Below are 15013 nucleotides of genomic sequence, written 5' to 3' on the forward strand. Positions count from 1 at the left end.
ATATGAAGGATGAGATAAATCACATAATAAATAAGGGAAATAAAGTTACAAGTGTTTTAGAATGTGTGGCACGAAAGAAGTTTGTCAACTGATACAAAACAGGGAAACGTATTTGAGTACAGTGGTGTCAACACTCTTATATGGTTATGACACATTATGAAAAAAAAATTATGTAAAGAGTTCATATAAATTTTGGGGAAGAGGTATTCTGAGGTCAGGACCTGAAAATTCAGAAGAGTGATGATAGGGATGCTTCAGACAGTGAGACTCTTTGGACAGTCCATTTTCAGATGGAGCACTGGCCAGGCACGCACTCCAAAAAGAGAATTTTTTTATTATGACAACATCTACCACTTATGTCACTGCTCAAAAATAACAAAATATTTATTAATTTGCAGGTGTTAAGCAAGGCAAACTGCTGTTAATATTGCATGTGGTCCCAAAGAACACTGGTGAGGAGTGAATATGTAGTTATATATGGTCCCAAAAAGCACTAGTGAAGAGTGCATATGTAAAACTATACACCTTACTCAAGCTCATCTACTAGCCTTTTCTTTTACCAGTAAACAAGTTTTAAATTAAGATATGAAAACCAGTCTAGAATAATAGCTAAAACAATTCAAACATTATGGCCTTATTATGAAATTAAAGAAAAGATTAGTGTAGGAATAAGTTGTAAGAAACAATGGTGTAGAGGAGAGCTAGAACAAATGAACCAGCTGGAAGAGATTAACCAACAATATTTTGTGAGATAGAATCTCACAAAGCAACTTGAGAGCAACTATCACTAGTAAGAATGATTACTGTATATGTTTCAAATTAAACTGGAATAAGTTCTTTACATACATGTATATTGCTACAAAGTGGTTTGCATACTGTATTCTGTTTGGATGAAACTGGTTGCAACACCATTAGTTAACATCCAAAATTAATTACGTACAAGAAAAAGTCCCTCTTCAAGCTCACCAAACAACATCAAAGGAGAGGGGTGAACTAGTCACTGTTGTGGGAAAAATATTTGCTTATAAAAATGAATTTTCATCATGTTTTAATTTGATTTGATGAAGCTTAGATGATTAGAGATAAATAATAAGTCCCAGTAATGTGACTGGGAAATTTCACAGCAAATGCACATAGTGCAAAGAAAAATAGACTGATAAATCAATTTTAGACAGTTATCAGGTTTGCATCTGTGTAAGAGAGAACATCTGAAGTCTGGTCAAAGCGGTGGAAGGTATAAAGAGAGGTATCTGGCAATGTGCTAGCACATATTTGCAAATATCTCCAAAACCAAAGCCAAGGTTAACATTCAAGTTACTGATGTGTATGATGACTGACTTAACAAGATGCTACTAAGTGGCCATCATATACAGGATCTCTAACAAGAATGTTAGCCCCAGTTTTGTATCTGAAGATATTTGCTTCTCCCAGTATGTTGGCCTGGTGGCTAAAGCTCTCGCTTCACACACGGAGGGCCCAGGTTCGATTCCCGGCGGGGTAGAAACATTTCAACGTGTTTCCTTACACCTGTTGTTCTGTTCACCTAGCAGCAAATAGGAACCAGGGTGTTAGTCGACTGGTGTGGGTTGCATCCTGGGGGACAAGATTGAGGACCCCAATGGAAATAAGGCAAACAGTCCTTGATGATGCCACTGCCTTTCTCGGGTTATCCTGGGTGGCTAACCCTTCGGGGTTAAAAATCCGAACGAAATCTTATCTTATCTCTTATCTTTCCTGACCTTGGCTATCTCACCTCCTACTACAGTACTTTGACATGACTTCTGATTTTCTTGTCAGAACTAACCCACTTATCCAGCAGGTTAAGTTCTGGGCTACTGCTGTAAAGTGAATCATAGCTTTTTTTTTTTTCACTTTCAAATGCATATAGAAGCCTGATAACATGTTTACACTATCATTTATCAAGTGAGCAGTATAGCTAAGACTAAAAAATGCATATACAGTACACACATTACTTACCTTAAAATATTTTCATCCTTAGCTTATAGTGAGTGGTGAATATATTTATTGTAGGAAGTCTGAATAAATGAAGAATGGGTATAATTGTATCATACCCATTTTGCTAATACCATTGTATTAGTAAAATGCTGTAAAGCAAAGCACTGTAAAGTGGGGCTTTCCTGTAATGACCTACGACAGAGAGAAACATACTTTAGGTTTCATTTACAATTTACAAATTTGTTAATGCTGAAAGTCAAAGCAGGAGACAGAGATACAGAATTGTACCTGGCTGAGCAGTGTTATTATTATTATTATATTCATGGGAAGTGCTAAACTTACAGGGGCCAGGGAATGGGAGATAATCAGGGTAGTTCAAATTTCTTACAAGAACCCTTCAGTAGCATCAAGGCTTGAAAGATGAAAAAATAACCTATGTTGATGCTGAATTTTTTAATAACACACCAGATGAATTATTATTATTTTACAGTATTTATGGGGGAGCACTAAACCCATAGGGGTCATAAACACCCAAGGTACTGGGAGGCATTCAGATTCATTCCCAAGGAAGGGGACAGTAGGCCCAATTCTTAGAACAAGAACTCCTTACTGGCATTAAGGAACCTCCTTTAATGGGAACACCAGATGAAGATTGTGTTTGTATTAAGATAAACAGTTCATTACCACTGTAACTAGTTTAGTTATTAGAACCTTGTGATCCAGTCCTTGGACCCATCATGTGCCACTGTAATATTTTGACTACCACCCGCAGAATGGGTATGCAGTGCATAATAAAGATATTTAACCTAACACAAATTATTACAAAATGAAAAGAGTGTACTGTACAGTGTTGTTGGAAAATTAGAAGTGATAATGATGAGCATAAAGAACTTTCAAGTACAGAATACCATATAAAAAAGTCCCAAAGAGTATTGTTTTTAAAAAATACTACTGTACAGGGATCTAAAACAACTCAGAGTCCCGAGCCTCACGCTGTCTGATGTATTTGGACAAGTGCTGAGATTTTGGACAATTTACTTTTAATAATTTGGATATTTCTGCCTCAAAAACTTTCTATCATGGAATATTAAATATCATAGATAAAATAACCAAGATATTTTTACATGTCATGACACTTTCCACTGGCATCTACCTGTAAAACATGATTTTACATAAGTATTTTAGTCAAAAATAGCTTGAAGTATAGCTATGGTCCCCAACATAAGCATGTTAAGATTGGAGTAAACGAAGATGAATGATCTTTATGAAATAACATTTAGTTAAAATGTTAGCATGGTTGTATATATGGAGTGAATCAGGGAAAACTAGCCAGTCAGACTTAAATTTTGGAAGTGGGAAATAAAGTGGCCACCCAGATGTTGATGCTGCAGTAGTTCAATGGATCAATGCTGAAGCATGATATCTGTGCTCTTCTGGAAAGGCAGCCAAAGAACAAATGACTTTGAATATTTGGATTATGCTGCTTGGTGAGAAACCATTAATGTGTTAAAATTATACATATTAATAATGACATAATTTCCACTATTCAAGACAGTAATTACAAAAAGTCATAAGGAATACTGAAGGACAAGGTGATGTAGAGGAAAGTAACTAGTATTAAAGAAGGTAAAGGAAGATGTGAAAGGTAACCACCAAATTTAAGCAATAAATTAAATATAAGTAGAACACAATCCAATATTAAAAAAAAAAATAAGATTAGTGAAACATAAAGAGAGAGCAGTAAAAATAAAAACAAAAAGGTAATATAGAGCATATGGAAGAAGCAGATGGAACATGTTTGGTGTAACTGAAGATAGGAGTGCTGAAATAAAAATAATTACTGAGCAATAGAAATAAGCATGAAATCAAACCAAAAAAAATACCATGGAATCAAAGTGAAAAAAAAAATGAAATCTGGGTGCATAAAATCAGCAAAAAAAATAACCTGAGTAGCATGAAATCAAAGTGAAAAAAGAAACCTGAGTAGCAATATACCAGTTCTGGTATGAGTGGAGGCCTCAGAATCAGAGGTGTTGTGTCCAAGAGAGGAGAACTTCTCAGTGAGGCCATGGAGCTTCTCTGCCAAGGTGCCCCCACCCCCCTCTGACTTGCCACCCCCACTTATGCTCTCCCCTATGGAACAGCTGGCTAGGTTGCTAATGGACCCACCAGAGGTGTTGTGGGATGTGATCGGGGCACAAGCTGTGGCTGAGGACCTCACCGCCATCTCCTGAAACAATAAGAAATGCTTACTTACTGCTTCATTCACCCCAGTCTGCCCAAATTGTTCCACATGCTAATTGCTTTCTTTTGTGCCTAACAATATTTTATTACATGTAAACTGCATTACCCTTATACTGCAGAAAATAAATAAATTTGTGTTTGCATAGTTATACATCTTCATTAGAAGAAAAAAACTAGAAATATTGTGGCTGGAACAAATCACAGCTAACCTACAAATTGGTGCTAAATTTTCAGATAATATTTTGACCCATCCTGAACTCTTATTAAGTCACAACACCATCAAGCATTATATACAGTAGTATATGGTTTAAAAAGCTGACAACTTAATGAATGAGACACTTGTGCTACATTGGGCTATCTTTATTGTGGAAATGTTTCTCCAGCCAGTGGCTTCCTTAGTCCAATATAGAGGAGAATGATGGTAGATGAGGTGTTTGAGGTAATCAGTCCCTCAGCCTGGAGGTGATGTGTTCAGTCCGTCAATCTGTATTGGACTGAGAAAGCCACCGGCTGGAAAAATGTTTCCACAATAAAGTTGGTCAAAGGTTGCATAAGTGTCTCATTCATTACATAATCAAGCCATGACATCATCAAGCCATAACATTATCAATTATGACATTATCAAGCCATGATATTACCAATAGCATTTTAATAATTGTCCAGGACAGACTGAAATTTTTCTAAAGATTAACATTTGTGAGTTAGATAGAGGTATAATTAACCCATGACAAGTAAATTATTTTATTATGGGTTTTGCCAGATTCTGTTAATAATACTCTAAAAGCAATTTACAAAGATTTACAAAGAAAAAGCATACAAAGTATATAAAGTGGAAGGAAACATTATACCATAATTATGACTAATAATGATCATGATGGAGTACAGTGGTACAGACAGATATGAAAATGATAAAATTCCTGACATACTCTACTTGCCCTAATACACACAAACTCTGAGATACTTCGAGGAAACTTCATAATGAACCTCAGAAAATATTCTAGCTATACACTGACATACATGTAATAGTGGGATCCGAAAATGTCCCATACAGGCATACCTTAATAGACTTTGGTTCAACAGGCTGTGGTCGAGGCCGCTTGACAAAGGAGAGAAAAAGATGTCGACACAATTCCTCTGGTGTGTCTACTTCTAGGTAAGTATTCATGAACAATCGGAACCCTTCATAGTCAATGTCCTGCAGAAGGATTGCTGCATCAGTATTAAGTTGTTTAAAGTGATGACATACATGAGGAGAGTGATTAATAATTATAACTGTAGATATTATTATTTTTTTTTTAACACACCAGCTATTTCAAATCAAATCAAATAAAATTATATTTGTGTAGAATACAAAGTGTAGTTTACATATAATAAGATATTGTTAAGCACAAAGAAAGCCACTAGCATGCTTATGCATTTTGGGCTGACTCATGCTAATGGTTACAGACTACTTAAGATTAGACATAGGTTATTAATTATGCATCATTACAAAAAAAGAGGTAGCAAAAATATTACAATTAACACAATTTACAATAGTACAGTTTTAAGCATGTATTAATTGGGATATATTTAGAAGTTTCAAACTGGCTTTATGTTTTCAGGCTCTGGGAAGATTATAAGAGACAGTGAAGAAACAGGAAGTTGGTTATGTTTGGTATAGCAAAGTGTTGGTGTAGTTATATCTGGGAGATGAAGTGATTTTTATAATTATAGCTCTAAAGTGACTGGCAGACAGGGGACCTCTTGCTAGTTCAGGTAATGAATTCTATAGCTTGGGGCCCTTTATGTCCACTGCATTTCTGTATAAGGTGAGACAACCATGGGGATGTCTAAGGGAGTTTTTGTGCCATATATTGTGCCTGTGTGTTCTGTTGTAGCTATCAAGGAGCAGTTTGAGGGGAGGATTTATACTGGAGTTTAATGTTCTATATATAATAGGCACAGTAATAAGAGTGCATATTTTGTATATTAAGTAAATTCAAACTCTTGAAGAGTGGAGGTGTGTGTTGTCTGGCTCAGGAATGGGTGATAATCTGCAAAGCAGCTTTTTGTTGGGTTATCCATGGTTTAAGGTGATTAGTCATAAGTGAGGTAAGGGTAGATTAGAGAATGATATAGTGTAATTAGTGCCCACCAAGGCAGGGCAACCCCAAACAGAAGAAAACTTTATAACAAAAATTTCTTTTTACATTTATTAAAATATGCAGAAGGGGTTACTAGCTCCTTGCTCCCAGCATTTTTGTTACCTCTTACAACATACATGGCTTATGGAGGAATGAGTCTACTCAATTTCCCCATGGAGATATTCGTCTTCTTCTTTATTATTATTATTAGTACATGTAGTAGTAATCACAGGTACAGTATATACTATATATTCTAAAGACACATAATAAACTAATACACTCACCCCTTCCAGGCTGTACTTAGAAAGAGGACCTGACCCAGTAAACTCCTTGAGCACATCTTCAAGTTTCTTGGTAGAATCTGTAAAGAAAGAAAGCAGACATTAGTTCACCAGTCTGCCCAAAATGCACTTCATGCTAGTATCTTTCTTTAGTGCCTAACAGTATTTTATTACACGTAAACTACATTACCTGTATACTGCAGAAAAGAAATTAATTATTTGTACAGTATTTTGTATTTATTAAGAGAGGAGTAATAATAATAATTTTTATTTCTACAAGTACAGTGGACCCCCGCATAACGATGGCATCACATAGCGATTTTTCCGCATAACGATTACTTTTATCGCAAAATTTTTGCCGCGCATACCGATTAAAAACCCGCTTACCGATTTTCGTCCGAGACGCGTCCAATGTGCCCTCAGCCAGCCTCACATGTGCCGCCCCGTCCCATTGTTTACCAGCCAGCCTCCGCGGTAACATCCAAGCATACACTCGGAATATTTCGTATTATTACAGTATTTTCGGTGCTGTTTCTGGAAAATAAGTGACCATGGGCCCCAAGAAAGCTTCTAGTGCCAACCCTACACCTCAAAGGGTAAGAATTACTATAGAGATGAAGAAAGAGATAATTGATAAGTATGAAAGTGGAGTGCGTATAGCCGACCTAGTCAAGCTGTACAAGAAACCCCAATCAACCATCGCTACTATTGTGGGCACCAGAAAGACAATCAAGGAAGCTGTTCTTGCCAAAGGTTCAACTGTGTTTTCGAAACAAAGATCGCAAGTGATGGAAGATGTTGAGAGACTCTTATTGGTGTGGATAAATGAAAAACAGATAGCAGGAGATAGCATCTCTCAAGCGATCATATGTGAAAAGGCTAGGAAGTTGCATGAGGATTTAATTAAAAAAATGCCTGCAACTAGTGATGATGTGAGTGAATTTAAGGCCAGCAAAGGTTGGTTTGAGAGATTTAAGAAGCGTAGTGGCATCCATAGTGTGATACGGCATGGTGAGGCTGCCAGTTCGGACCACAAAGCGGCTGAAAAATATGTGCAGGAATTCAAGGAGTACATAGAAACTGAAGGACTGAAACCTGAACAAGTGTTTAATTGTGATGAAACAGGCCTGTTCTGGAAGAAAATGCCAAGCAGGACCTACATTACTCAGGAGGAAAAGGCACTCCCAGGACATAAGCCTATGAAAGACAGGCTTACTTTGTTGATGTGTGCCAATGCTACTGGTGATTGCAAAGTGAAGCCTTTATTAGTGTATCACTCTGAAACTCCCAGAGCGTTCAGGCAAAAGAATGTCCTCAAGGATAATTTGTGTGTGCTGTGGAGGGCAAACAGTAAGGCATGGGTCACTAGGGAATTTTTCTATAACTGGTTACACCATGCATTTGCCCCCAATGTGAAAAATTACCTAACTGAAAAGAAATTAGAACTTAAGTGCCTCCTGGTGTTAGACAATGCCCCTGGTCATCCTACAGACGTGGCAGAGCGACTTTATGGGGACATGAGCTTCATTAAGGTGAAGTTTTTGCCTCCTAATACCACTCCTCTCCTGCAGCCCATGGACCAGCAGGTTATTTCCAACTTCAAGAAACTGTACACAAAAGCTCTGTTTGAAAGGTGCTTTGTAATGACCTCAGAAACTCAACTGACTCTAAGAGAGTTTTGGAGAGATCACTTTAATATCCTCAATTGTGTAAACCTTATAGGTAAGGCTTGGGAGGAAGTGACTAAGAGGACCTTGAACTCTGCTTGGAAGAAACTGTGGCCAGAATGTGTAGACAAAAGGGATTTTGAAGGGTTTGAGGCTAACCCTGAGAATCCTGTGCCAGTTGAGGAATCCATTGTGGCATTGGGAAAGTCCTTGGGGTTGGAGGTTAGTGGGGAGGATGTGGAAGAGTTGGTGGAGGAGGACAATGAAGAACTAACCACTGATGAGCTGATAGATCAACTTCAAGAGCAAGAGGCCAGACCTGAGGAAACTGGTTCAGAGGAGGGGAGAGAGAAATTGAAGAAGTTGCCTACTACAAAGATAAAGGAAATCTGTGCTAAGTGGCTTGAAGTGCAAACCTTCATGGATGAAAATCACCCTCACACAGCTATTGCAAGCCGTGCTGGTGATTATTACACTGACAATGTTGTGAAACACTTTAGGCAAGTCATAAAGGAACGAGAGGTACAGGCCACTATGGACAGATATCTTGTGCGAAAGAAGTCCAGTGACTCTGAAGCTGGCCCTAGTGGCATTAAAAGAAGAAGGGAAGTAACCCCAGAAAAGGACTTACTACCTCAAGTCCTAATGGAAGGGGATTCCCCTTCTAAACACTAACACACTCTCTCCCCTCCTCCCATCCCATCAATCATCACCAGATCTTCAATAAAAGTAAGTGTCATTTAATTGTGCATGCCTTTTTCAGTTTGTGTGTATTAAAATTAACATTTCATGTGGTAAAAAAAAATTTTTTTCATACTTTTGGGCGTCTTGCACGGATTAATTTTATTTCCATTATTTCTTATGGGGAAAATTCATTCGCATAACGATTATTTCGCATAACGATGAGCCCTCTTGCACGGATTAAAATCGTTAACCGGGGGTCCACTGTACATGATACAACTTATACAGTTCTAGTTTAACCAAAATGTTTTGCATATTAACCAGGGGCTTTTCAAAATGTATGAAATAAATATCATCTAAATTTTAACAAATATCAAACTTTAAATATATATTTTGTTAGTTTTAAAAGCATACATTCAAATTAATTTCCACATGATACATTGTTTATAGAGAAATGGGTGACACTTAAATGCATAAAGAAAGCCCTTGGTTATGCAGAGTATTTCAGGCCAGCAATAAACACTACATGTATGTGCATTTAAAGACATTAAATATATACAAATAAAACTGAATAAGTGAGTATACAGTGGACCCCCGGTTAACGATTTTAATCCGTGCAAGAGGGCTCATCGTTATGCGAAATAATCGTTATGCGAATGAATTTTCCCCATAAGAAATAATGGAAATAAAATTAATCCGTGCAAGACGCCCAAAAGTATGAAAAAAATTTTTTTTTACCACATGAAATGTTAATTTTAATACACACAAACTGAAAAAGGCATGCACAATTACATGACACTTACTTTTATTGAAGATCTGGTGATGATTGATGGGATGGGAGGAGGGGAGAGCATTATCTTCTTACTGTTTAGAAGGGGAATCCCCTTCCATTAGGACTTGAGGTAGCAAGTCCTTTTCTGGGGTTACTTCCCTTCTTCTTTTAATGCCACTAGGACCAGCTTGAGAGTCACTGGACCTCTGTCGCACAACAAATCTGTCCATAGAGCTCTGTACCTCCCGTTCCTTCAAGACTTTCCTAAAATGGGCCATAACATTGTCATTGAAATAGTCACAAGCACGGCTTGCAACAGCTGTGTCAGGGTGATTTTCATCTATAAAGGTTTGCAGTTCAACCCACTCTGCACACATTTCCTTAATCTTTGAAGTAGGCACAATGGATTCCACAACTGGCATAGGCTTCTCAGGGTTAGCCCCAAACCCTTCAAAATCTTTCTTAATTTCCATACTAATTCTCACCCTTTTTACCACAGGGTTGGCACTAGAAGCTTTCTTGGGGCCCATGGTCACTTATTTTCCAGAAACAGCACCGAAAACACTGTAATAATATGAAATATTCCGAGTGTATGCTTGGATGTTACCGCGGAGGCTGGCTGGTAAACAATGGGACGGCCGGCACATGTGAGGGCACATTGGACGCGTCTCGGACGAAAATCGGTAAGCGGGTTTTTAATCGGTATGCGCGGCAAAAATTTTGCGATAAAAGTAATCGTTATGCGGAAAAATCGCTATGTGATGCCATCGTTATGCGGGGGTCCACTGTATAATGAATGTATGTGTAATTTGACTAAATATATCATTGTAGATGATTATAAGAAAAATTATTTGGGTTACAATCTTGTAAGTTTTATTTTTTTCAACAAACTGGCCGTATCCCCCAAGGCAGGGTGACTTAAAAAAGAAAAATGAAAGTTTTTTTCTTTTTAAATTTAACAATTTATACAGGAGAAGGGGCCATGGGACCCTGTGGCCTAGTTGGCAAGGCTCTTGCTTCACACACTGAAGGTCCGGGTTTAATTCCTGACATGGTGGAAACATTCAATGTGTTTCCTTACACTTGCTGTCCTGTTCACCTAGCAAGTAGGTACCTAGGTGTTAGTCGACTGGTGTGGGTAGCATCCTAGGGGACAAGATTGAGGACCCCAGTGGAAATAAGACAAAGTCCCTCGATGACTCACTGCCTTTCTTGGGTTATCCTGGGTGCCTAACCCTCTGGGGTTAAAATGCCAAACAAAATCTTATCTCATATCTTACTAGACCTTTATTTCCGGCATTTTAGTTGCCTCTTACGACATACGTGGCTTACGGAGGAAGAATTCTGCTCCACTTCTCCATGGTTTCTTGTACATTTATAGGTACAATTTTTTTACATTAGATGATATTCAATTCAAGAACTGGAATTCTTAAAGCACCAAATATTCACAGTAAAACATAGTTTTACATTCTAATTTCTAAAAATAAATTTTATCTGAAAATAACACAACTAAATGCGAGGAAATGGGAGTTGCTGAATTTGAGAATCAAGTACGTGTTTACAATTGTATTACCGACAAACAAAAAGAAAAGCAGGCAGAGTATCCCTTTAAAGCTAGATTATGAAATGCAATTATATAAGAATACAGTTTTATACACAGATGAAGTTAAAAGAATTTTTCAGCATTATTGTTACTTAGATCATATGAGGGAAAGCAGGTGTTTTTCACAGTAGCTTTGAAGCAGGTGGCAGATAGAGAAGCTCTTCAGTTATCATGTAGTGAATGCCAGAGTTCTGTGGCAACCCTACCTGCCTGCTTGCCTCCTGCCTGCCTGCCTGCTTGCCTCCTGCTTGCCTCCTGCCAGCTTGCCTCCTGCCTGTTTGCCTCCTGCCTGTCTGCCTGCTTGCCTCCTGCCTGCCTGCCTGCTTGCCTCCTGCCAGCTTGCCTCCTGCCAGCTTGCCTCCTGCCTGCCTGCCTGCCTGCCTGCCTGCCTGCCTGCCTGCCTGCCTGCCTGCCTGCCTGCTTGCCTCCTGCCAGCCTGCCTGCTTGCCTCCTGCCTGCTTGTCTCTTGCCTGCCTTCCAGCCTGCTTGCCTTCCTGCCTGCATTCCAGCCCACTTGCCTTCCTCCCTGCTTGCATGTGGGGTTTCCCAAAGTGGTATTTTGGGTCCCTTACTGTTCTTATGTTACATGAATGACATGACCATCAATGTTAAGTTTAATTATTATTATTATTATTATAATCAAAAAGAAGCGCTAAGCCACAAGGACTATACAGCCAATGTTAAGTTCAAGCTCCTGTTGTAAGTAGTACTTTGTTAGTGTCAGGTAAAGACCAACAAGTTATAGCTAATGTAGTCACTAGATAATGTACTCCTGTAGTTAATGGTAAGTAGAAAACAAATTATCGTTACATCTCTGGAAAACTGAAGTCATACTCTGACACGAAAAATAAACTGAAAAATAATTTTAAAGTCCAGTGTAATGGGGAACCCATTACTTCAGTATCCTCTGGAAATCCTCTTTGATCCAAGCATGTCAGGACGGTTACAAAGCATCGTGGACGGTTACAAAGCATGGCTTGCTTCTGCAGTGTTTTAAAAACTGAGTTTGGAGAGTTGAAGGAGGAGGTCTTGCTTCTCCAGGAGGAGATTAGGAGGCTGAAGGTCCACCTCAATGGGCCTGGGAGAGAGTGTGAGGTGGTTGGAGATGTGGGGAATGAGGCTTCTAGCAGTGAGGTGCAGTCTGTCTCTCACTGTGAGGAGGCTGTAGGTGGGGAGGTAGCAACGGGTACCAGCAGTGAGGTGCAGCCCAGCACCTGCTACAAGTGGCGAGTTGTTCACAGTAATGGGAGGCGCATCAGAGTAAGGAAAGTTAAGAGTGAAGATCTGAAGGTAGGAAATCGCTTCTCTGTTCTCCAGGATGAATGTACTTCAGTGGCCAGTGAAGGTAAGGGTACTACTGCCCCTGCTAATGAAGGTAAGCGCATTCTTGTGGTTGGTGACTCTCAGGTAAGATATGTTGACCGTGCTTTTTGTAATAGGAATAAGAAGATGAGAGATAGAGTGTGCTTCCCTGGAGCTGGTGTTGGGGACATTGTCAACAGACTGGATAATATCATGTCAGGTAATGGGAACAAGCCCATTATCTGTCTCAGTGCTGGTGGAAATGATATTGGGAAGGGTAGGAGAGAAGAGCTGCTAGATAAGTACAGGTCAGCTATAGATTTCATTAAGTCTAAGGGAGGGATCCCAATCATATGTAGCATCTTGCCTAGAAGGGGAGTAGGAAATGAATGGTTGTCTAGGGCAATTGGTGTAAATTGCTGGCTAGACAGATACTGCAAGGAACTTGCAATCCCATTCATTGACAACTGGAACAACTTTTATGGCAAACATGATATGTATGCAAGGGATGGGGTTCATCTCTCTGGGGCAGGGGTGGTAGCACTTGCAGACTCGATTGAGAAGGCCATTGGTGAAATGCCTATGATTTTAAACTGATGGAAGATAGAGGTATGGGTGTGTGTGGGAAACAAGCAGGTTGCAACACTAGGGTTGGAAACAGTAAATGTATAAAAGGCATTCAGCATGAAGTTATAAATAAAGACAATAGAACAGGTCAGAAAACGAAGGGGGACAGCAGAGGGCAGCAAGGGACTAGCTCCCTTAAGGTTTACTATACTAATAGCAGGAGTGTTAGAAATAAGATAGATGAGCTAAGATTAATTGCAAGTGCAGGAAACATAGATATTATTGCTATAACAGAGACCTGGCTCAATCTGAAAGATAGAGAGATGCCATCTGAATGTCACATACAAGGCTATAAATTATTCCACACTGACAGGGTCAACAGGAAAGGTGGTGGAGTAGCGATGTATGTCAGAGACAATTTAAATTGTTGTGTTAGACAAGATATTAAATTAGAAGCGTCAGCCACTGAATCTGTTTGGTTACAGCTTCTCGAGGGCCGAGAAAAACTAATTTTGGGTGTGATTTACAGGGCCCCAAATCTTGATAGGGAGTGCAGTAAACTTCTATGGGACGAAATTCGTAAGGCATCTACATACGAAAATGTTGTGCTAATGGGAGATTTCAACTATAGACAGATTGACTGGAGCAATTTGACAGGAAATTTAGAGTCGGGTGACTTTCTTGATACGATCCAGGATTGTTTTTTAAAACAGTTTGTGACAGAGCCAACTAGGGGAAATAACCTCCTTGACTTGGTTCTTGCCAGTAGGGAAACACTAATTAATAATCTTGAGGTTAATGATGAGCTTGGGGAGAGTGATCACAAATCACTCAGTTTTAACATATCATGGAATTCCCCTAATAATGGCAATCAAGTCTCCGTCCCTGACTTTCGCTTGGCTGATTTCATAGGACTGAAAAATTACTTAGGTGGGCTGAACTGGAATGACCTGACTAGGGGTCAGGTAGGTGGTGATGGTTGCCGATATGATGCTTTCCAGGGCATAGTTCTAGCTGCTCAGTCAAATTATGTTCCAAATAGGGAAATCAGATCAAACAAAAATGATCCTAAATGGATGAACAATAGATTAAAATATCTGATTGGTCAAAAGAGAGGCATATATAGGCAAATCAAAAGAGGAGAGGGGCAATTAAGAAATCGATATATTCAGTTAAAGAGAGAAATAAAAAAGGGAATTAGAAAAGCAAAAAGAGATTATGAGGTTAAAGTTGCAAGAGAATCGAAGACTAACCCATATAGCAAATAATATTGTTGCAGAAATAACACCAGGAGGCAGCTCTGATGAAAACTCACACTCACACGAGCTTTTAAATCTCTGCACAAAATTCAATTTAAACCAGCAAATAATAGAGCCTACTAGACTGGAGAATACACTAGACCTCATATTCACTAACAATGATGATCTGATAAGAAATGTCACCATATCAAAAACAATATACTCAGATCACAACATAATTGAGGTTCAGACATGTATGCGTGGAGCCCCAGACCGACAAAATGAGACTAGTCACGAGGGAGCATTCACCAAATTCAACTTCAATAACAAAAACATAAAGTGGGACCAAGTAAACCAAGTCCTAACCGATATAAGCTGGGAAGATATACTAAGCAACACAGACCCAAACTTATGCCTAGAACAGATTAACTCGGTGGCACTCGATGTATGCACAAGGCTTATTCCTCTAAGAAAAAGGAGGAGTAGATGTAAAATAGAAAGAGACAGGCGCTCCCTTTACAGGCGACGGAAAAGAATAACAGAGCGGCTAAAAGAGGTCAATATATCTGAAATGCGCAG

The 15013-nt window shown here is 39.0% G+C and overlaps 1 protein-coding gene across 2 annotated transcripts in view; it reads right to left on the reverse strand.

Moving 5' to 3' along the window:
• Dgk (diacyl glycerol kinase 1) overlaps positions 1–15013 on the reverse strand; it is a 95655-nt gene that overhangs the window by 45138 nt on the left and 35504 nt on the right. For both annotated transcript variants that reach the window (XR_011393477.1, XM_070096487.1), the window contains exons 2-4: positions 6608–6684; positions 5258–5395; positions 3952–4186 (exon numbers count right to left, since the gene is read on the reverse strand). Coding sequence is in view for 1 of the 2 variants with exons in the window: in XM_070096487.1 (XP_069952588.1) it covers positions 3952–4186; positions 5258–5395; positions 6608–6684 (450 nt within the window). In the remaining variant the exon portion in view is untranslated. The remainder of the gene's footprint in view (positions 1–3951; positions 4187–5257; positions 5396–6607; positions 6685–15013) is intronic.

The sequence above is a fragment of the Cherax quadricarinatus genome, chromosome 53, assembly GCF_038502225.1.
Source record: "Cherax quadricarinatus isolate ZL_2023a chromosome 53, ASM3850222v1, whole genome shotgun sequence".
NCBI lineage: Eukaryota > Metazoa > Arthropoda > Malacostraca > Decapoda > Parastacidae > Cherax > Cherax quadricarinatus.